Source organism: Apteryx mantelli, chromosome 16, assembly GCF_036417845.1.
Source record: "Apteryx mantelli isolate bAptMan1 chromosome 16, bAptMan1.hap1, whole genome shotgun sequence".
Taxonomy (NCBI): Eukaryota; Metazoa; Chordata; class Aves; order Apterygiformes; family Apterygidae; genus Apteryx; species Apteryx mantelli.
In genome coordinates this window covers 7623646-7646374 of record NC_089993.1, presented here as the reverse complement: position 1 = coordinate 7646374, position 22729 = coordinate 7623646, and the positions used below count along the sequence as shown (strand labels likewise).

The window sequence follows — 22729 nt, the reverse complement described above, 5'->3', positions numbered from 1 at the left end:
TACTTTTTTTGATGCATAAGTAGACATGCAATCCAGTCTCACGCCAGTGGCTCTGCTGGCACTGCAGTTTTGCTAGCAGTAAAGCACAGTACAATGTGTTTTGTCATTTAACTGGCTCTGAATGCAGAGAGTAGATATGCTGAGCAAGAAAATCTAGGTTTTGTACACATGGGAATTAGTAAAAGCAATCAAACTCTCCATGTATCTATTTGCTCACTAGCCAAATAAAAGTATACGTTACTTACAGTAGACTTTCGGGACTATTAGAATTGTAAGCCATTTTTGAGACTATAGAGAATGCTCTCTAGAAATCTAAATAGTAGTAACAGTGGTGTTTTCCAAACTGCCGGCCAAGGGGATATGTCAGAGGATTTGTATAACCTGTAGTTTCCAGAAGGTTTAAGGTGTTTATTGAAATGACTACTGTCCCTTGAGCAGTTTTAGAGGTTGTGAGTTATGGGTGTGTCACTTTGACTATATTACTAGTTAGCGCAATCGCAGAGTTTGATTACACCATATAGGGACTACTTGTTTGCCAATACAGTAAACCAGGCAAATGTATTTAAAGAAGCAACTCACTAGAATTAGTTGTACTATCAAGACTGGTTTGAGTGGAGTTCTCACTAGACAGAAGGTAAAATGGCAACATTTTCAGTTTTGCAAGTAGTTTGGTTATGTATGTTTAAAGAAAAAAAACAGATTTTTAGAATGTGTGGTTTATGTAGTGCTTATCCTGTAGAGTTTAGTGAAATGAACTAAGACAATTTCAGCTTGAGAGTGAAGAACTAAACATTATTCTTATAATAATCTTGATTAAGCACTTACCTCCTAATGGAGTGTAAGTATAACTTTTGCTTGCGAATAGTGTTTGCTATTCAGAGCTTGAAGATCTACTGTCTCTTTGTTCTTTTCACCAAAAGAAGAATCTGAATAGGACTTCTCACGTGAAGTTTTCTGGCATGGGACAAACACCTCCGGTTCCCAGCAGGTGTGCTGAGTTTTGCTTGCTGCTGCTTGGCAAAGACGCCAGCCTCCAGAGCCACAGGTACTGACGCAGTAACTGGAAAGGGCTCAGCAGTAACATGTTCTTGCTGCAGCCAGGAAGCTGGCGGAGGAGGGATAGCACAGATGCCCACTGGCAGAGGAAAGCAAGGGAGCATTACATCTATCAATTAAGCTGGTTTGCAAGAAGTCTTGTTTTCAGTCTCATTCCGTTCTGGATCGTGCAGCTGGAGGGTATTGAGACCTGAATCCTGATTTGAGGATGGAAGCAAGGTTGAGTATCATCAGCCTTTTGAACCACATAGGCTCATTCAGGTTTTTTCATCCAAAGATCTACACAGACACCTGCTAGGCCTCACGACGCCACTGTGAAGGAGGTTGTTATTTCAGCTTTAGAGCTGAGGAAATGAGGACACAGAGGTATGACTCAGGGTCATATTGCAAAGCATTGTCTGATCTGGCGTGAGATTTAGAACAGCTATTCCATGCTCCTGTTCCACACTTGATGCATTTGATCATGCTTTTCTCTTGCACATTGAACTTTTTAAATTCTTTTGTGCCATTTTCTGAACTTCTAATATCATTCTTTCTTTTTGTGCTCTGTTTGGTGTTCACACAACTGGTAGTTGACTGACAACAAGTTAGTGTGAAATACCACTGTTGTTCAGAAGGGGAGCAGGATTCCTCTGTTTTCTCAACAAGCTTGCTCTTTTAACTTATCAACTATTTAAAAAACAGCAATTGACTTTGAAGTTTATTAACATGTCCTTTTGTCTGTGTGTTCAGAAACTGGTTAGGTTTCAAAACTTTTTCCTGAGAAGCACAAATTTCAATGTTGTTTTCTGTTGCTTGGGAGAATGTTTTCATTATAAACTGCAGGAAATGAGCATGCAATAGTTAAATTATTCAGCAGCCTAAAAGTACTGGGAGAAGAGCTCTAGAATTGATAAGGCTGAACACTCTTTTAAACTACTTATTTATTTTACCTTTCTTTATAAATTATGCTTGAATAGCAGGCCTGTACTTGCAGTTAGTTCTCTTTGGCAGTGGCCTGATAAAATTCCTGGGCTCTTGTTATTGTCACAGTTGTGCTGGGTTACAAGAGCTGAACATTATATGCTGCTGCAGGCCTTCCTGGCAAGAGGTTTTGAGGTGACCAGAAACTGGCATAAAGTACAGTGAGATATACAAAAAAGCAGATTGAGAAATGTGGTAGAGGGAAGAAGAAAAACAGAAATGCAACTGTTAAGTGGGACAGTGATCTAAAAGCTTAAATGTATTAATTTCTCCCATTAAAATATAGGTCTGCCATTCCATCTCCTGTTTTCAAAGAGCGTGTGGGAAAAAAATGTTCCTTTTTGTTTGATTTTAATGGAACATGCATTTCCACAAGTCTGAGTGCTCTGTCATTTAACACAGGTTAAATACATATTTCATTAAATGGTCTTTGTCAGAGTGATAAAGGGAGATGGCAAGCTTTAATGCAGGTGGAATGTAGTTTATAAACTTTGCTGTAGTAGAAAGATCTATCCTGAATGAGCCATTTGTCTAGGGAACAGTTGTCCTTCTGGAGCCTGGGACACAGGATAGGACAGAAAGACTTCAGTGGACCTCAAGAGTGTTTCTTTCTTCCTCAATAAAAACAGAATTTTCTTCACTCCTGTGTCATAGGTACAGAGGATTTGCTATTTTCTAAAGTATTTCAGTAAATCGTATGTCTGTCAGTCATGAATTGATATTGAAGCAGGTTCCTAATGAGATCTTAATCACAAACCTTTGTTTAATTGGTTCCTGATCTAATTGGGATATGCTCCGATTACAAGACTGGCATGTTTAGAATGCTTGATGGAGGGTGCTCAAGGCAGGGAGAATCAGGGATGGCCAGTGCATTGGAGCAGCCAGAAATTAGAGTAAAGACAGGCAAAAAAGAGCCTAGGGTCTGTGAGTACTTCACAGTACTGGTGAGAGGATCAGCTCATTTGTGAGTGGTTTCTGACTCTGCACCACAGCGTTTGCCTCTTGCTGTACTGCTGGCAGATGAAATGTCCTCAGAGGGTTCGTTTCCTTTGCCAGTACTTGTATGCCTCATAATTTACTGTGGTTATAGATCTTTCTAATGTGATCTGTTTTCCTCTATTGAAAATGTTGATTAGGGAGGAAATATAGTGAACTAATTGTTCTAAGTAACACTTGAGCCACATAAATATTTCAGGGGATTTCAGTAGCCTTGAAAGGCTCAAAGTTGGACATGAACAAACTTACCCATAATCATGGTTGATATTTTGCAGTGTGAGAGGAGGTTGAAGAAGGAAAAACTTTTCAAAAGTGCAAAAAGATTTACATATGTATAATAACTTTCCTTATAATGGTATGACATTATGTAAGTCCAGTTGCCTTGTAGATGAGTCCTAAGTTGCTTAGATGGTTTAAAAAATATTACTTATGTTTGGTTATAAATATTTTCTGTGGAAATGAACTGAATCCAGGAATAAATTCACCTGGAATGTTGTCAACATGGAAGTAATAGCAGGGATGGAGCTTCAGACTTGTAAAAGCACTGAAAGAAGAGCTAAGTTATACAACAGCCACTGCTCAAGAGCAAGTGCTGGGAGGGACAGCTTGTTCCCTTTTCAGCCATGTATTGAACTTCATCTGGGAGCTAGATTAACACACTATAATTGAACTCTGTTTAGCAAGAATAGGATGAGATGTATTAAACATTGCTTCTGGTATTGAAGAACAAGGTTCCCTGCCTTGGTTAATGGAGGCTTGATGAGGATGCAGAGATCTGCAGTGTGCCTTTCCCCAAACATTGAATAGCTACTACCTGGTTTCTGGCCCACACAGAACCAGCTAACTTGTCAGCAAGCTGAATCTTTAGAAATATTTGATAGTAGTGGGCTTTATTGTCTAAGAAAGAGTAACAGCAACCATTCAGGTATCAAAAATCAAGGGATGATTTAAAAATCCTGAGATTATTTAAAAAAAAAGTCATACAGTTGTTTTTGTATTCAGAAATCTAAAGGGAAAAAAACAACAAATAGAAGCTTGTAGCTCTTCTCTCTCTCTTCCATTTATGTCACTTATGGTGGAAAATTGAGGCTTGATTTATGAATAAGCCTGTGCCCTTCCCCATGTGCTCCTCTGAGCTAGTGCCTCTGTTTCCTTTCATCCCTTGCATATTACCTCCTTCCCTTTCCTTTTCTTACCATATTTACTATGCTCTGTCTTCTGATCTCTCTATCCTTTCTTAATGTCCTTGTAAAAGGAGCTACTTCTCGCAGTCCAATAAAAGGGGATGTTTTTTCACATGACAATTAAGCTGGGGTGCTCCTTGCCACAGGATACAGTGGGTGCTAAAAGGTTGTGTGAGCTCAGGAAGGGACTGGAAAAATTGTAGAACATTATGAAATACCACTATGCCATCTTTAGCTTAAGCTTATTGTTTAAGCTGCAGATGCAGGAAAGATGTTGAGGTAAGTACCACTATGTGCTCACTTTGTACTTAACTCTGACCTAGGTAACCACATCTGGCCAGCAGAATCAGATTGGGTGAAGTCATCCTGATGTTCCCCCATTTCACTGCAGATGTCCCTTTTCTTTCTTCACTTTTTGGTCTCCCTTCACATTTCCCTGTCCCTTTATTACAGCCTGTCTGGGACATGTAAAGACTAACGTCTATCTAGGGAAACCAGTCCTTCCTATTAGAAATGACATGTTGTGTACTCAGCTCCAGGAAAAGAGCTGGCAGAGCCGAGCTTTGGGAGTTGGCATATGTGCTTCTGATGCTGGCTCTGTCATTGCTCGTGTAATTGGCAGCGATTTAGCAAGCAGCTGGGAAGTGCTGAGAGGCAGCGTCACCATGCTGCTGCAGAAACCATCAGATTTGTAAACTGTGGCAGAAAGTAGTTGGCAGGCTGAATACAAGGCAAGGCAGGACACCGGGCATCACACACAAGGCTTATGCTGGCTCAACATCATGATCTTGTGATCTTGCTAATGCAGTAGTGATGCTTCATGATCTGCCTCTAACTGTGCCGTCTCGGACAGGTTTCGGTCTGTTCCATTAGCTGCCCCAGCAGTGTGCGGATGGGGCGTAACAGCTCATCCTCACTGTGGTGACTCTCAGAAAGGACTGGCAGGTCCCACCATGTTTGGTGAGAGGTTGCTGTGTTCTGCCCTGGTACAGTCAGACTCCAGCATTTGCAAGTGCTAATGGGCCGTTCTTGCTCTCAGACTTACTTCAAGGATAGTGCTCTGTAACTTGTGTATAGGAAGGATTTGCACAAGCAAAGAAATGAAGCTGTTTACAGAAACTTTAGACTAGTTCTGGGCTCAGATGCCTTTTCAAGTGAGGTTACGTCTCCACAGTATAATGCAGCATGGTGCTGGAGATCCCAGCTCACCCCACACCCATGTGCACAATACAGGCTCACGCTGTGCAGGTGGTAGCTCAGGTCCAGAGAGCTGCTCGCTCCCTCTGGTACCTTCCTGCCTTAGCTTTAATAACGCTAAGGGCCTGCTGTTTGCAGCGCTGCAGCCTTTTCCCCCGGCTGCTAAAGCAGTGTTTCCCGGAGCCTCAGTGGCAGCAATCTTCCCTTACCGTTGTCACGCTGTTCTTGTATTGTTGTTCTTGCAGCCCGGCCCCTGCAACCCCGGTAGTGTGGGTATGGTGGGTTCTTGTGGGATGCGGCTCCCACTGCCGTGAGAATTGCCTCTCTTGCCCCCGGCCCAGCCTTTTGGCTTGTAGATTTTGTCTTGTATTAGAGATAACCAAGGCAAAATGCTCACTACTGTAGCTAACAGTCATTTAAATACTTGATAAATATTGTCCCATAATATACGTACAGAGACACTTAAAAACAAATTGGTGGGCAGCACTTGCACCTAATTGGCATGCACCAATCAGCACTAATAGCATCGTAAATGGGAACAACCAGTAGGGTGTTTGAGCAGGTCCCAAGGACAAGTGTGCAGTACCAGGGGAAAAGCATGGCCAAAATCATCTTTGTCCCTGCCACCAAGCTGCACTGGAGAGAGCTCTCAGAGGAGGATGCTCCTCCAGGACCTGTCATTGCTCTTCCAAGTTAGCCACTGGGGAGAGTGTTCCTTTTTCCCCTCTCCCTCTATTTCAACTGTTCTTTAAACAAAAAGATCAGTGCGAAGTTGAACGTAGGTCATTCTTACCTCAGTTTGTTTAGTTTATTCCTGCTTTTTAAAGAAATATTAAGTGATATTCAGACCAATTTTTGAGAGTAGATTGAAGTTTTGGACTGAAATTTCAGGTCTGTGTAAGTGGTAGCTTAGGAGACAGTGTAGATGGAGGTCTGCTGGTCTCAGGACAGCTCTGTTCCATTCTTGCCCCAGCTACTGCTCTCCAGCATCGTCCTGAGGAAGTTCCTTACTGCTGAAGGCTTTTTTTCCCTGCTTGTAAAATACGGACAGATGAAGGAGCAAAACTATGAAACGCAGCCTTCTGTTAAAGCATCTTTTGAGAAGATGTAGGATGAAATATGGTCTTTTTCATACTGTTGTGCACTCTCCCTTTAGGCAAAGTCTAGTGAATTTATTGCCGAAGCCAGCTGACATGCCAGTTCTGTGCTATGGCTTCCTTTATTTGTTTAAAAGCACAGCGCAGGATGCCCTGGTTTGTCCTCTTTCAAGGTTGCTTTCAAACACAGTAGGCTAAAGGAGCACGAGGTTAGCCACTGTGTTGGGGAGAGGTTTCGCTGTTGGAACTACTCGGGGTTATCTGTTGCCGTTTAAATTTAACCCTGTCCAGACCTCAGTCCAAATTAATTTTCATGCATAGACAAGCACTAGGAATTTTCATTGTTTTATCCTGCCTGCCTTATAATTAGGCTTTCAACAGGACATGGGGACAGTTGGGCAATGTCCTGATCTCCATTAACTGCAGAATCATTACAGTAGTGGGCTGAGAGGCAGCAGTCACTCTTCTGCGTCTGTTTAAGAGCATAATGTTTGTACCATAATCCTTTGTGTTGACACAAATGTGTGTTGCAACTACTCTGAGTTTCAGTGTTAATTGAAATACCAGTACTAATTATTGAAAGTTACTCATATGCAAACCAGCTGAAAGGGGAAGCTTTCTGAACCGTTTCATAATTCTGTGTGTTTTGCAAGTACTTGGCCGTGACGTGGGATTAGCACTCTGATGCTCTGTGGCAGTGGGACCCTCGCGTGTGCTGACAATCTGAGTGCCGGAAGGTGCTTCGGAGGGTAATTGCAGGGTGGAAGAGTACTCTGGCCTGGTGCTTAGGGTGAGCTGGTGCTCAGCTGCCTCAGGGAGAGGTGCGGGGGACTGGCCGGTTCTTCAGAAGATCGGGGGCACTGCTGGGAGCAGAGCAAGGTAATGGGGGGCGAATAGAGGGTCCTTGTACCTCCACTCCTTCATCAGATTAGGGGAAGGGACATAGTGCTTGGGGAAAGGCACGCTGGAATAGATTCAGTCTAGGATTGCAGTGTGCCATCTAGCCATGTTTTTCTCTTGCTGAGAAGAGCTTGTAAACATTAGCAGAGGAGCAGGCAAAGCTCAGAGGGGTTTGTCTGCAAGACTTTCTTAGAGAAGAGTAGGAATGTAGCTGTTTAGTTTACATTTGGAAACCAGGACATTTAAAAATTAGTTAAAAAAAACATTGCTGACATTTCTAAATCCAGGGAAGGCTCCCAAGAAAGCGAACAAATTATCAAGTTTCCAAGTTCCTCTTACAGGTTGAAATGGAAGAGCAAACTTGCAAGACTGAGTTGAGAATGGTTGCGGGTGCTGTAGAGACTCTTACGCTCTCCCTAGGAGGCAAGGCCTGGCTTTCTAGGCGTGCACACATGCAGTGCTGCATGGTTTCATAGACCATCGTGTTACCCTCTGAAAGCAGCCCCTCCAGACAGTGCTGTTTCCAAGCGAAGAAGGCTAGAAAGAGCTTTTCCTACAGGCTGAAACACTGAAGTGCACACAAGGACCTTTGCAACTGATGATCTCTGTGCTAGCTGGAGATGTTCTTGTGTCTTCTGTGTGAAAAGTAAACCATTTATAGACTGAGAGATTTCCTGGAGTCTGTCACCATGCTATATCCGTTTTGGCTTTTTTCCAGGTATTTCCTTTAATCAAAAGTGCAACTAGATTTCCTTAGAAGTGTGTTGTGGTGCTGGTAAGGATGAATAACTTCAGAAAAACTGCTATTTTAAGTGTATTTTTAGAGGTATGGAATAGTCTTAGAGAAGAACAATGAAATGATTGTATATGTAGAAATGATGGTGTCATTTACATACTTCTCCCTTTTAATTATTTCTATAGATTTTGGTAGTACTTCGCTGAGAATTTCAGAAATTTCACCTGCTGCATCTGTTGACATCTGTGCTCTGTAGGTCACCTGTTAGAGACCTCAAAATGTCCTTTGTGTGTGCACATTGGCCATTTGTTCTGAAAAAACTATGGCAAGCACATATTTTTTGATTTGAAGTGTCAAATTAGTCCGTAACTTCTGTGATTAGGTGTATTTTATTTATATTTTAGTTTGATGCCTTCCTGCAGTCATATAAAAAAATACCCTCTGTGGTGGTGGAAGATAAACAACGCATGCTGAGGTACAGGCAGAATTAAGGCTCACCACCTTGCATAATGTCACATTCATTGTGTAAATAGCAGAAGGTAAATATTTTGCTGGCTCAAGTAGAAGAGGCATTGTTTTAATGTCCCTCATCCCGGTCACAGCTGGGATTCACTTTGCTGGACTTTTTGTAGATACAGGATGCTGCTGCAAAGTCCTTGCTGTCTTTGCGAGGGGAAACAAGATGTAAGCAGAGCGATCAGGGTGAGGTACTGTGTTAGCTGTCTATTCTGGGTTCGTGTTGTGAAGAGGGGAAAGTGGTGGTTGAATTGGGGAGACAGAGGAAAATTAATAGAAACTGTGTGGAAGAGGGTGGGCTGATAAGAGATGTGTGAAAATGAGTTTGTTCAGCTAATCATGAAGAGGGGAAATAGTTCATGGATGCTGAAGAAGTGCCTGTAGAGAGCTGTGGGCTTTTAAAACTGGTTTGGTTTTCAGTTAAAAAATAAATCATCTTTGCCCTCTCTTTTTGTATAGTAATTGGCAAGCCTTTTGCATGCATGGCCTTAATATCTGGGATCATACCAGTGTGAGTTAAGTCTTACAGTGCTCTTGCGAAGCAGGGGAAAATCACTAACTTCCTTTACAAAACAGATTCTGTGATTTGGTCGAGGTAATATTCTGCGATTGCCTTCAAGACAAATAGATAATCTAGACTGCCTGGATGGGAGCTGTGTGTCGTGACCAAGAGCCTAACCTTTTTTCTCCTTGACTTAGGTGAAATAATGCATCATCTGTAACATGTTGGTAATTGCAATTGCTGACATATTCAGGTACCTGCGAAGAACGTTGCAGATACCTAGTGCTGCTCGGAGGAGAGGTATTCATAGAGCAAGTTGAGTTTGGGAAGGGGCTTAGGTAACGTGCAGTGCCTCAAATGGCAGGACAGGATCCAAGAGGTCCTTCCATCTTGGAGCTGTGTGCTTAGGTGAGCTGCTAACGCTCAGAAATATGTTTCCTACATATGTAACTTAAAGTTCGCTGGCTCCAAGTGCAGCTGCATGCTGATTTCACAGCATTCCTGGAGCCTGCAGGTGATGGCTAGGTCGAGTTTGTGCGAGACAGCAATCTCTACAGGACACGTAGTCCCTGCTGAGTTTGTTAGTCTGGAGGATGGCTCTTGCTTTACCAAGGAGTCAGTTCAGATCCCAGGATAACATTAGAAAAGTGTCTTTAAATGACCAAGCATTTGCATTTGGAAGGCAAATTTTGATGTATGACTGAGGAATGCTAGGCAGGCTCAGGATGCCGGGGTTTGATTTTAATGTTTGCTGCAGACTTCCTGTGTAAACATTGTCTAGCCTCTGAATTTCTTCAGTGCTGTGTGTAATAATGGGGAAAGTATTTCTGTTATTTCAAGAATTCGATCAATGGAAATTACTTAACCAGTGTTTAAACAATGTTGTGATAATGGCCAGATTAGAACAAACAAACAGAAAAACAGACAGACCCCACATTTTTCTTCCAAAAGGATCAGATAAAGTGATGTCTGCGATGAACAAACTGAACCGAGATTTACAGGCGGTGTGAACTGTTGTCAGTCCTACTGTATTCAGTGTAAACTTTGAAACTTAACACACTTGCGGTAATTCAGTATCTACTCCTTGTCATTGCATCCAATTTTACAATTGTTGGAGAAGCCCATGAGGCAGATGGATGCGTTTGGTGTATTACTGCATGCGCAGACACACAAACTTGCCAGTAAAGACATTTTCTGAGCCATAGTCTAGCCACAGACTTCCTATTGCTGCTGTTGTGTCTCCTTCCCCTTTGCGTGTTACATCCGCTTGCTGTGGCAGGTGTGAAGCCAGAAACATTCATGGATGCCTCCAGCTGCGTGGTTTTAGGTATCAGCTCTCAGCAAGCTAGTGATGCTCTGCTCATGATTGGGACTTCTGTAATAGAAGTAATGAGAGTCAAGGGCATTCATCTACTTTGGTCGCAGGCAGAGAACAAAGAGGATATTTGTATAGTAAAATTGTGCTGAATGTTCTCCATCACAATTTATTTTATGTTTATAGAGCAGTGGGCACAAAAATAACATTAATTGATGCAATAACACAAGTTAGCACACTTCTAAAGCCACTTAGCCTTCTTTGTTTGTAAATATTTTTGTGGTTCATCTGTCCTGCCTCTCCTGCCTCTCCACCTTTGATTTAGAAAAGGGAAGAACAGTGCTTTGTGGTTTGCTTGAATATACTACAGTGGATAGATGAAGAGTTCAGCATTTTGCTTGTCCCCTGACAAGCAGATTTATATTTAAATTAGGAGAGAAACCATGTGATTCTGTGAAAGCTGCATTTTCACTAGTGCAAAGGCCCAGATTGTGCTGCCTCATTAATCAGAAAGAGATTTTAATTCATTTTATTTTTCCTGTGGCTTATTAGTTACAGTCCTGCCATATCAAATATACATTCAATGAAAGCAAGGAGCCTAAAGCGCAGAGTTCTTTCAAAATCCAAGGACACTTCCTCAGCACAAGCCTGCACAGCAGATCTCTTTAGGGGGAGTTTGGAAAATCCTATCCCTTTGGTGTTATCATCTCAGTCTCTGCTGAAAATTGTGCCCACTGCACTGGGCATGACATTGGCTAGTGAGTCTAAAATACCATTCATATTTGAACAGTTTAAAGCAATTTTTCGTTTCCACCTGTGAGCTGTTGCTCTTGAGAATGCAGTGTAAAAAGTTCATGCTGACACTCAAGGGAACATGACTATCCACTTCTCTGCCTTCTCAACACCCTGAACAATTAAATACAAAAGATTTTGTTCCCCAGTGACTTCATTCTTAAGAGGCATTTTTAATTTTAGTCTTTAATTTCATGAAGACATAATGGTAATTTGTCATTGACAAGATGAATGCATCTCTCAAATGTCATGTAAAGGATCCACTCCATAATTCATGGGCTGGGGAATGTGGGAGTCTAAAGGAGGGTGCAAAATGAATGTGAGAGATTTAAGTTTAATGAGACTGTTGGTGTTAAAGCCAGCTCTTCTTGCCTTCTGAATGTTTTCTTGGCCCTGATCTCCACACCTTTTGCTTTCTAACTTATCCACTTATGGATATAATATTTCATATATAACATATATATAGTTTTTTAAAATAAAAGTGTGGTGGGACTTAGTTTTTTCATATATTCCCCTTCCAGTGTGGAAAGGGACTTGTGCAGTAATACCAGAGCAGTGCTGCTTTATTTCTCTTCTGTCTATCATTGCTGCACCTGTGAACTATGCATTCGTGTATGTGGAAGTGCTGCAGTTTCTTATCAGTCATTCTCTGTTAACAGATTCTTTGGAAGTTTTGATTGTTTGTGATTAGGGACATATTGCTGCGCGAATGTTGAGCAATGAGACCTTTTCCCTTTTCTATTGGAAGAAATGAGTAAGATCAAAGCTGAGGAGGGCTGCTGGGAGTCTGAATTCAAATGCGGAGTATTGCTTCCTAGGTGCTGGCAGATTGTGACAAAGGCTCAGACCTACAAAAGTGTATCCATGTTTCTTCTAGAGCTCTGTGCAGTTTGAAGGTGTCATCTACTAGTAGTCAGTTCTGCCTCCACAGCTCTGCTGGTTAGCATACTTTCCCTTCCCTGCCAGTGTAAATTAACTGTCTGACTTTGCCTGAAGTGAATTAAGGAGCACTCATATGATTTTCTTCTTCCAGTAAAGCTGTAGGTGTTATAACCTCTTAACAGAAGTGTGATAATAACTGAGCAGCGGCAGCAGTGAATGCAGTTAGCATACTTGGTTGTATGGTGAAACTAACCTCCAGCGATGAAGATGTATCCTTTATTTCAGCATTTCTTCTTGTAGGGTTTCCCAGTGCAGGGGTCTCCTCTGTTGGTGTGCTGCCGATGGCCCAGTCCAGCGCCTGCTGGGAGGTGCATGGGGCATGTGGATGCCTGAATTCAGAGCTGAGTGTTCCCCTTTGGGAGCCGTTGCCTAAGAGTGAGGCAGCAATAAACACATAAGATGCCCCACGTTAGTTGTGAAGTAATATGCTTTCAGTGGAGCTTCCTAGTACAGCTCACAGGAGCTATGAAGAGAGTTAAAAAATGAACTCGTGGACACAGAGCGGTAGCTTCTGGTGAACTGTGTCTGCATGCACGGCTGCCGGAAATGAGTCATGCTTTTACAAAATCATAAGCTGAAAAACGTGTGCCTTTTATATGCAGTTTTCCATCTTGGGCTAAATCAGATCTTCTCCTCTCTCTAGGTTTTTCTCAGGTGTCAGGAATGTCTTCTGAGCCCACTTCATCTGCTTCTGAGCAGTCCCCCTGTTCTCTACCCTCACCAAGTTCTCTCCATCTGCCAGAAAGCCGCAGGACAAGAGATCGCTCCCCATCTCCCATGAGAGGGTACCTCATCCCTAGTCCTCTTCCTACCCGGCGGACCAGGACTTTTTCAGCGTGAGTATTAGGAAAACTGAATTTCACAGACATAGCCAAACTGTTGCCTTCTGGGCAGAAGGACTGGCCCATCACAGAGCTAAAGGGGGTCAGACAGTTTATCATATCTGGAAGGTGCTTCAGTGTTTTACTGTTATCTCTTCCCCAGTAAATTTTGATCACATTAGACTTTTAGTCCCAGTTGCCTTTAGTTTTTACATGACCTGTTTGCATAAGGGGTGTTCAAAGTCTTTTCCACTCTTTAAGACTGGAGTTTTATAGGGAGGGGAAAACACACTGAGATTTTTTCAAATGGAGTTTCCTCTTTTCTGAGGCGGTGCTTCACCTCAGACAATGACCTGTGGCTCTCTGGACCTGTTCTTTTTGGTGTTTCTTCATCAGCACTGTTGTCGTCTTTGACATGGCCTCCCTTCTTGCCACCCCGTAAGGATTGGACTAGAACTTGCTTACTGGAGTTTTTAGTTCTTTTACTCCTGATACTTGTGCTACCATAGGCCAGATCACATTTCAGGGATAATCCATGACCCTGTTACTTCTCAGAGGATTTTTTTTTCTTCCTAATCACCTTTAATATCCCTGTCTTAAGATTTCTGACTTTGCTCAAATAGATCTCTAAAATAATGTATTGGTTTTCAAGGTATAACCTGGATCTCTCTGATTCTGTTAAAGTATGTGAAATTTTCATATAAAACAAGCATGAGATTTGCTGCCGTTTTTAATTATTTGAGGTGGTGATCCTATAGCAGAGCCTCCTTTTCCTGGTCTTTCTCTGTGGCCCAGTGGTGCAGTGCAGGCTGTTGAGGATTTCCCCCACCCAAAGGGAATTCCTTTGTAGTGCAGCAATTCTTTCCCTCTTGGAGCGCAGAGGATGTTATTACCTGGTTCTGTCAATGCAAAAAACTCCCAGTGCCTGGGACAGGTCGCCCCAGTGAGGTGCTGACCTGTAGAAAGCAATGTGGATCTTTCCATGAACCTCCTCAGTGGCCTCTGAATCAGGGTCTGAGGGTATAGCATAAAGCTCTAGTCAGTCCTTTGCACTTTTCTGACACGATCTTGCAAATACTTCTGTGGAAGAGAGGTCTGGCAGCACTGAGTGAAACACTGCGGAAGTAAGACCTCGAACCTGCAGCTAGCCTATTTTAAGTGCTGCTTAATTTGGTTGGCGTATTTGTTTCTTTTGTCTTCTTTCAATATTATCGAGCTCTTTTCTTCAAAAGTTATCCATACATATTTGAGGCTTCATTAATTTGATGCTATTTATATTTGTACTTTCTGTACAAAATGAGATGAAAAAGAACAGAAGTAGCAGAAAATTTTGTATGTTGTCAGGTACAAAAGATCACAAATGCTCTAAACTTTGTAATGGAAGTATATTGCTAAAAAGAGCATAATTGACTTGATAATTGGGGCTGACCTTGAAAACCAGTTCCGGGCTAACTTGCCTCACTGTTATGTTAATAATGAACTCTGTAATTCTTCTCAGCTATTAATTCTAGTCTGGCTCTTACAAAACTAAAATATTTGGGTTTTGGCTCCCACAGATCTTTAATCACTGATAATTAGTGTAGAAATCTTGTTGTATTTGCTAACCCTGAAAATTAAAAGCGCTCTAAATTTTTTTTGTGCTCTCTTTAAACAAAATGAGCTCTAAGTCAGTTCTGGCCCCAGAGTTTTATGGAAGAGATGAATGTGCCAGGCAGTGGCTTATTATTCAGTGGGATTGTTTAATTTTAGTTCACTGCAAATATGGGGTCTAGTCCCCCACTGTGCTTTATCTTCTTGAAAGATGCAGTTGAATTTTAATGTCTTATTTAGGGCAGTGAGTGCTTTTCTGTGTATCGAACACACCCTGGTGGGGTCAGGTGCACTGATAGCTTCATAGAGCTAAAAATGAAGCGATTTAATGGAGATTCTTCTCTCGTTCTTTTTTTCTCCCTTTCAACAGTATATTTTTTTAACATTTGTATGACTTCAGGAGCAGAGCTCTTTCTGATTTTTTTTGATGACTTTACCAGAGTTTAACATTATGAAAATGATGTCAAAATTGCCATGATGCATATAACCAAGTGGCAACATAATCACTTACTGAAGGTTTGGTTTGAAGAGTCGTAATAAAATCCTCTTCTAACACAGAAGCAACCTACTTACTCATGGGATGAGAAGGTCCTGATCTAGTAACTCCTCTGTGTAAACCTCATAAGCTGTTTAAAACAGTGTGCTTCATTCATAAAGGTATTAAGAGAGTTTGGATCCCTAGAGAATCAACTCAGCATATTTGATGGGGGAAAAGGATTTAATCACACAACTTTCATAATGGGTCATAGTTCATGTAAGTCACTTTTCTTGAAGGCAGTAAATCATCCTAAGGGTTTGTCTTCAAAGCAGTCTCATTTTAAACTACAGGTCCCATGACAATGGAGAAGGGGATCAGCCTCTAAGCTAAAATGGATGTTATCCATACCAGTTAGACCTTGTTGCCTACTGGAGTCATTGGGAGATGTGATACTGACTTCATTGGGTTGTAGTCTGGCAGGGATAGCAGTTAGATGTGTACATATATGTGTATATGCGATAGATGTGTGTGTATGTATATATATATTTATACACTGCATTCTCTCAATACTATGCACACACACATTATTAAATTTATGAAAGTGCATATTTGGTGCTCCTGAATTCCTAGCATATATAAAGTCCTTTAAAATTTAGGTGTAGTGTCTACTAGAAAATTTGGCAGAATAATCGTGGCAGATGGATTTGAGATGGCAACTGATGGATTGTAGTGCTAGCAAAACATCTTAATCGTCTTTTTCTCGCTTAAAAAAGGCTACGGACAAAATGTGTGCAGTGTGTGGCACTGAATATTAAATAATTGTTACAGGGGAATATACTCACTGGGAACTGAGTGAGTATTGGACTGTTGTACTCTTTTTCCTGGCATTCCCTGGCTCATGTAGGTGGAAGTTCTCACATCAGTGCCCAACAATGAACTTCTGCTTTGTGTGCACTCTCTTTTGCAGAACCGTGAGAGCTTCTGAGGGTCCCATCTATAAAGGAGTCTGTAAATGCTTCTGTCGCTCCAAAGGCCATGGCTTCATTACCCCCGCAGACGGAGGGCCGGACATCTTTGTACACATTTCTGAGTAAGTCATCTAGGTTGGAAAGGAAAGCTGTAACTTCAGTTTGCCTTAATAACTGAATGATTTTGTCATATCAGGTAGGAGAATGGTTTGTACTGTGCCACCCTTATCTTGGCACAGAGGAGTTACGCAGATGTTACCGGCAGACATAGATTATGCTGTTCTTTTTCTGTATTACTACAAATTTGTTGAGTTAAAAACTAGTAGATTGTCCTGTTGGATATCTTACAATAAAACGTAGAGTTTCACCCAGGCCCAGAAACTTGTATTTAACAAAAGCAAATCATTCAGGCAGTATCCAGTTTTAATTAAAAGACTTGAACACTGAACATTCACTACTTTTACCTTGCACAACTTATACCACTATTAAACTAAAGGTTAATTACCTTTACTGTTAAGAAAAGTCATGCTTTATTACTTCCTTGAAGTTGTCTAGTTTCAGTTTGCATCAGTTTGTTGTCATTAGGCTTTCTCTGTTAAAAGGTTCGTTAGTACCTGACACTTTCTCCCTTCAACATACAGAGATCTGTCACCTCTGAATCTACCTTTTGATAAACTAAACAGATTGAGTTTTTCAAGTGCCTCACTGAGAATTTTTTTCCCTCAGTCTTAAACAATTTTTCCAGTCTCTTTTTCCAAGTGTGTTGCAGTATTTTAATATTAAAAAGCACAGCAGTACACTTTCTTTCAGTATATAGAGATAAAATCTCCTTCATATTCCTGCTCTGTTTCTCCTTCTGTACATCGCATAATCACATTAGCCCTTCTCGTCCCATGTCTTTTGCTGAGTTGCTTATCTGCTCTGACCTCTGTATCCTTTGCAGTGTCAGTGTACTGGTGTAGTCCCAGATGCAGTCTGTCATCCTCTGGCAGCAGTGTTTGCATTCCTTGTTCTGAGATATATGACTTCATACTTGGTTGCATTACAGCACGTTTTACTTGAATAAGCCTGGCTTGGCGAGGGGTGCAGGTCGCTCTCAATGACTGCACTGTCTGCATTATTTATTGCTCTGCCAAGCTGCAAAGTTTTACAGACAATTTTATATTTGTTTCCAGATTGACGAGGTGTTGACCACCAGGAATCCTGGAACTGACTTCTGTAGACCTCTGTTAAGATTGCTCAATGTTTATCCTAGAGTGACCTCTTTAGATCTATCACTTGATCAGTTTTTAGTCCATTTATTTTATACAATTTTGAAGCTGTATAATCCTAATTTGGTTTTGGAGTGTTAATCAGTGGTAAGTCAACAAAAGCCTTACCAAAGTTATTCATGTTGCCCTAATTACTCATGTGTATAGCTTCCTCCAGTAATTCTGACAATTTATATGTTGACTGACATTAATTGTATTTTACTTCTTTGTTAATTGAATGTCTCATCTTTTTTTTCCCTTGCAAGTGCTTTCAGAGCAACTAGCCAGTTGGTACCTGACTTCTCTCTCCTTGCTCTTTGAGAAGTAGCACATTGGCCTTCTTCCAGTCTTCTAAAATGTTACTCCATGATGAACATTGGCAAGCCAAAGCTTTTTAGGACTCCTAGGGGCATTTGGGTGGAGTGGTCTGATTTAAATGTTCAACACTAAGAAAAGTTATTTAATATCCTCTTTTTCTTTTGTCTAATACAAATATACAGTCTCTGTTTCTGGAATAACTTTAAATAACATTTCTGTATCACAATTTAAAAATTTTACTGTGAAAATCTAATCTGGCTTGTACCATTACTGATCAGCAAAGGTTTAGTTAAAACTGCCCTCTTACAGAAACTTGACTTCTCAGCCTCCTAAAGAACTGTCTATTTTCAATACTATTTTTCACCTCTACATTTTCCTTTTCAATTAGTTTATCTAAAAATTTTCTTCAGTTTTATGAAATTAACACTTTTAAACCCCTAGAAATATCTTCTTTCTTTTTCTTTTTTTGGTTGGACTGCCCTCTGTTTGTTTATACAAAATGCAAACTAATCTTTTAAGCATTCACCAGTTTCTGTCCAATGACTCAATACGTCTTTCTCCCCCCTAAAAGGGCCCGAACCGCAGTACTTCATGCTGAGTACGCTAACTGCTTTGATTGCTCCTCTCCCCTCCATGTTTTCAAGAACATGTATGGTGGTAGAAGTTTATGGGGTAACCACAGTTTCATCACATTTATTTTGCTAACACATGATAAGTTGTGTGTTTACTTTCACCCGTGCTCAGCCATGCCAGGCTTGCAGACCTGGCCTGTTCTCCTGCACATGCCCATCACTAGCTGGAGTGTTTTACCACCCTGGGACTGCGCCCTGACGCAGCCCCCTGACCCTGGCAGTGATTCCTCGTTGGTTCAGATCCTGCTGGACCTGAAGCCGCCATTTGACGCTTCGGTAGTGCCTACGCAACTGAGACTGCAGCTTCAGGGAGCAGGGTGCTGCATGCGCTCTGCCGCTTTGTAGGGGCCTGTCCCTGCCCTGGAAAGCTGGAATAGGCAAAGGATGCAAGGGGGAACAGAGCCGCTCACAGGGAGAGGATGGCATGCTCCAGCCCGCAGAGCAGGCCAGGCGCAAACCCAGGCTGAGCTCCTGCTTCCCAGGTCTGTTTGGTGTCCTGTCCATTGGGCCATGCTGCCTCTCTTCATTTTTAATGATTCCATTTCAATCTAAGGCTCCCACAACTGGGAATCCGACCGTCTCAGTGTATTGTGCTGTATGGGGTGGAGTGCGCTGTGCTTTCTCTGCAGTAGGGCTGCTCTCGGTTAGGTAGAGCAGCCCTCTTAAATTTACCACAGAAAAGATTGGAGGGAACCTCTTCTGCTCCATCCCCTGCGGGTGGTGGGATCAGCAGTGCCTGCGTCATTCCTGGCAGATGTTTTACCCAACAAGTTCTCGTGATGGAGAGCCACTGCCTGCCTAGGCAGTCTCTTCCCACGATTGACAGTCCTTGCTCTTAGAAAGTCTTTTCTGATGTTTAGCCTACATTTCCCTTGCTTTCACTTAAGCCCTTCGCTACTACTCTTTCCATCTCCATAGCAGAAAAATGATACCTTTCCTCTTTATAGCCTATCATTTATATGTTTGAAGACCATTTTCCTTGCTCTTTCAGAAATATTTTAACAAGTTGAGCTCATGAATTTGTAGGAGTGAAGGATGTGCTTTAGTAAGACAATTATTTTAGGCTCAATTCTGCTCCTTTTGAAGTCAACAGGATTTTTTTCTATTGAACTAGGACTGGGCCATTATTTTAAATGCTTCCTGTGTAGGTACATTTGCAGAGCTTAAATTAAAAAATAGATGATGTTTCTGCCTCAACCTGTTAGTAAAAAGTGCTGTTATTAAAGTACTGAAGATTTCAGCACATTGTGTTCTTTAATTACTTTGAGTGTATTTGAAGTAGTTGGAAATAGCTTTTAGTCCTACAGAGTGATGATATCATTGTCTTAATTCTGATGCAAGGCAGCATTGAAAAGATGAATTAATCATATCTTACATTTCAGTTTATTTCTCTGTGAATTAGAAACTGATCTCTATTAATGGGAACTGCATATTACAGCAGCATCCTGTAACCAAATCATTGTGGCTCAGGAGGACTCTAATGACTCCGGTCTGCGTACGGTGATTTTTAAGATGTTGCCTATGTTTTTCATGAGATCCTTTTCTACATATTTGTTCAATTTCTTTACTCAGGTAAACCTGGATGTGAGAGCGAGCCATCAATGTGTTCAGTGGCTCTGTGCAGTACAGACCTCAACTTGCAAAATGAAAGGGGATTGTTTCAGCTGTATCAGTTCTTTCTGAAACCTAGAATTTCAGGAACTTAGATAAAACAGTATTCCAGTTTGGATTTTTGTAAGATAGTGGTGAATAAAGAGAGGGACAATCTAAACTCTGATGGCCAGTGAATGTTTTGAGCATCAGTGACCAGCCTGCTTATCTTGCAGATTAATATAATTTTATACATAAAATTTTAATATAAAAAATTAACTTCTTTTCCCCTAAGCTTTGGGGAATGGTAAGGCTACATTTCAATGAAAATATTTTTCATAAATTCAGAAAATGGAATGTTTCTTTCATATATCTTACAAAAATAAATGGAAAGCTAATAACACTTAATATGGGGGTTTCATTTCCATAAGTAAGCATTAGTCTAAAAATAATGTGAAATATATGTGGCGTCTAAACACTCCTTCACTTGTCATCTGCAAAATTTTCAGTTTTAGCGTCTGAACTAGAGTTTAAACCAAATGCAGTTCTTCTGTTGTGTGGACATGGCTTATGAACAGAATTTTCAGAAAAGTTGCATTATTAAGTTGGACTTGTCAGGTGTGGGTAAATACACAGTCTAAAAAACTTCTGTTTGAAATACAGATTAAGGGGCTCTCTGGAACACTTTTTGTCTGTGGTGCCTCGTTCGTTTTAACAAGCAGCTCTTAGGGCTACAGGGAAGAGTTGTTTCAGTTTGGTTTTGATGACATTTGGGTGGAATCAGTTTCTTGTTTCCCCTGTCCGGCTGATTAGATGCTAATGAGCAAAATTGTCCAGCCCGGCCAGAGCGGTCCGTGGAGGTTATCTGAAGCAGTGGCGCGGGCAGGTGGTGGTGCTTCTGTTCGTGAGGCGCCCTGGTGCCGTCTGCAGCAGTCGGAGGGGTGGTGGCAGCTCTGGTGACAGATCCCGCTGGCAGTGGCAGTTTCCTGGCATGCTTCATGGGAGGCTTCTTGGGACCCTGCGTAAAGCATCTGGGGCTGAAAACCTGCCACCACAACTGCAGCGCTGTCAGCACTTCCCATGCACAGATTAAAGCTAGCTCCCACACCTCCGCCTGAGCTGCACTTCGTAGCTGCAGGCTACAGGGTGGACAGACTTGGTCCAGTCGAGGGAGAAAACCGTCACTTCTCTGTAGCCAAGCCAAAGGCCTGATCCACAGGACGGCGGTTACTGCTCTTCTTGCTGCACTTGTGTGTGCAATGTTGAGTCCTGCTTTCTTGTGTTTATTGGAAGTATTTTTCTAGTTGGTACAAACAGTTGTACTAGGAAGATGTTATGGCTCACTGAGTGTTGTGAGACTTTAATGCTTTGCCCTTCTCCAGAACTGAAAATAAAATGTTCTTGCTAGTAGGGAATATAAAACCCCAGCTGGCAAGCATGGAGATGGAAGAGTCTCTGAGATTTTAATTCAAGCTGATGTGCTTGGGAAGCTGGAAGCACAGGAAAATGAATTTGCCTAAAGTAACATTTTAAAATTCTCTAATTACTTCATTAATAATGACATGTACTGTTAAGGCTTTCATTTCCGCCATCCTTTGTCCTGATCCACTGTCACAGAATTGATGGTGCTATTGTAGCATCGATGCTTAGAACAAACTTTGTCTCCTCCTCAATATCTCCGCTGCTGGTGTTTCATCGCTGGAATAGCAGTCAACTCTTAAAATACTAGGCATTTTGGCTGGTACTGAAATGGAACAGCTCCTGTGGCTTCAGTTTAATTCTTCATTCTCTGTCTGTTCTTCCTGTAAAAGTGGCATATTTCCTGGTAGCTGGTGGTCTCGGGATAGTGGGGACGAGAGGAAATGCTTGCAGTGCTGACTGTTCAGAGGTTCCTCAAACCTTGGTGCTGGGGAATGGTATATATTCTTACCCCTTCCAGAGGGGAACCCTCAGAGCATGGGTCGTGGGGTGAAGGAAAGGTTTGGGGGGGTCTGCAATGGTGGTGGTAGATTAGGGTGTGCTTCTGAGCACTAGGTATGAATCCCACTCCTCTGCTTTGCCAACATATTTGGGAGTGAGCACACATAGAAGACTCCTTTACCCTCCAAGCCTTTGCATTGCAAACTGGGATTTGGCCTGAAGCCTGTCTACCTGCAAAGGCAAGACAAGGAGATAGTTCACCAGAGAGCAATGACCAAAAAAAAAAAAAAAAAAGTCATTCATTTAAGAGATTTCTTTTGCAAAAGCAGCTGATTTCATGGAACAGAAAAAGCATGTGCAGTGCTTGTGGGTTTTCTGCAGTTTGCTTGTGCTTGGCTCTGAAGGGGAAAATGCTGCATTGCAGAGAGACTTTCAGACTGTCCTTCAGGCTGAAGTTTTCTGACCCCATATTTAACGGTGGCGTCGTAGAACTGGCACTATACATTTTTTTTTCTCTGCTTTGACCCACAATACCTTTGGGTCCCTGGAGAGATCCCGAGTTTGCTGTAATTTCCTTGCACATTGTGTTGTGATCTCACGAGGGATTATGCTTATAATGTCTGTAATTTAGGACTAGTGAACGAGATAGAAGTGATCTCTGAGTGGGAGTCCCAGTGGGGTGCAGTCCCATCTGTTGCACTTGGGTTTCTGGCCGTGCTGGAGACTTGCTGTGAGCCAGCTCTTCCCGTAGGGAGGAACCCAGCTATGGCCGGGCCACTGTCCCACTTCATCAAGGAGACTGTCTGTCTGGACTCTTCATGTCCATAGAGAGAGCTTGTTTTCACACTCCTCTCTTTCCTCTGGTTTTCTGCCAGATCACTATGTTCAATACAAAGCACAGATGCAGACATCTCATCTTCCGGCTTTTCTGTGCTGCTGTTCTCCTAGTGGGGCATAACAACGTGG

At 41.9% G+C, this 22729-nt stretch overlaps 1 protein-coding gene across 3 annotated transcripts in view; it reads left to right on the top strand.

The window, feature by feature from the left end:
* Positions 1–22729, top strand: part of CARHSP1 (calcium regulated heat stable protein 1) — a 40862-nt gene that overhangs the window by 10749 nt on the left and 7384 nt on the right. For all 3 annotated transcript variants that reach the window (XM_013940220.2, XM_067306110.1, XM_013940219.2), the window contains exons 2-3: positions 12840–13032; positions 16053–16175. In XM_013940220.2, the coding sequence (XP_013795674.1) occupies positions 12860–13032; positions 16053–16175 (296 nt within the window). In that variant the 5' untranslated portion in view covers positions 12840–12859. The remainder of the gene's footprint in view (positions 1–12839; positions 13033–16052; positions 16176–22729) is intronic.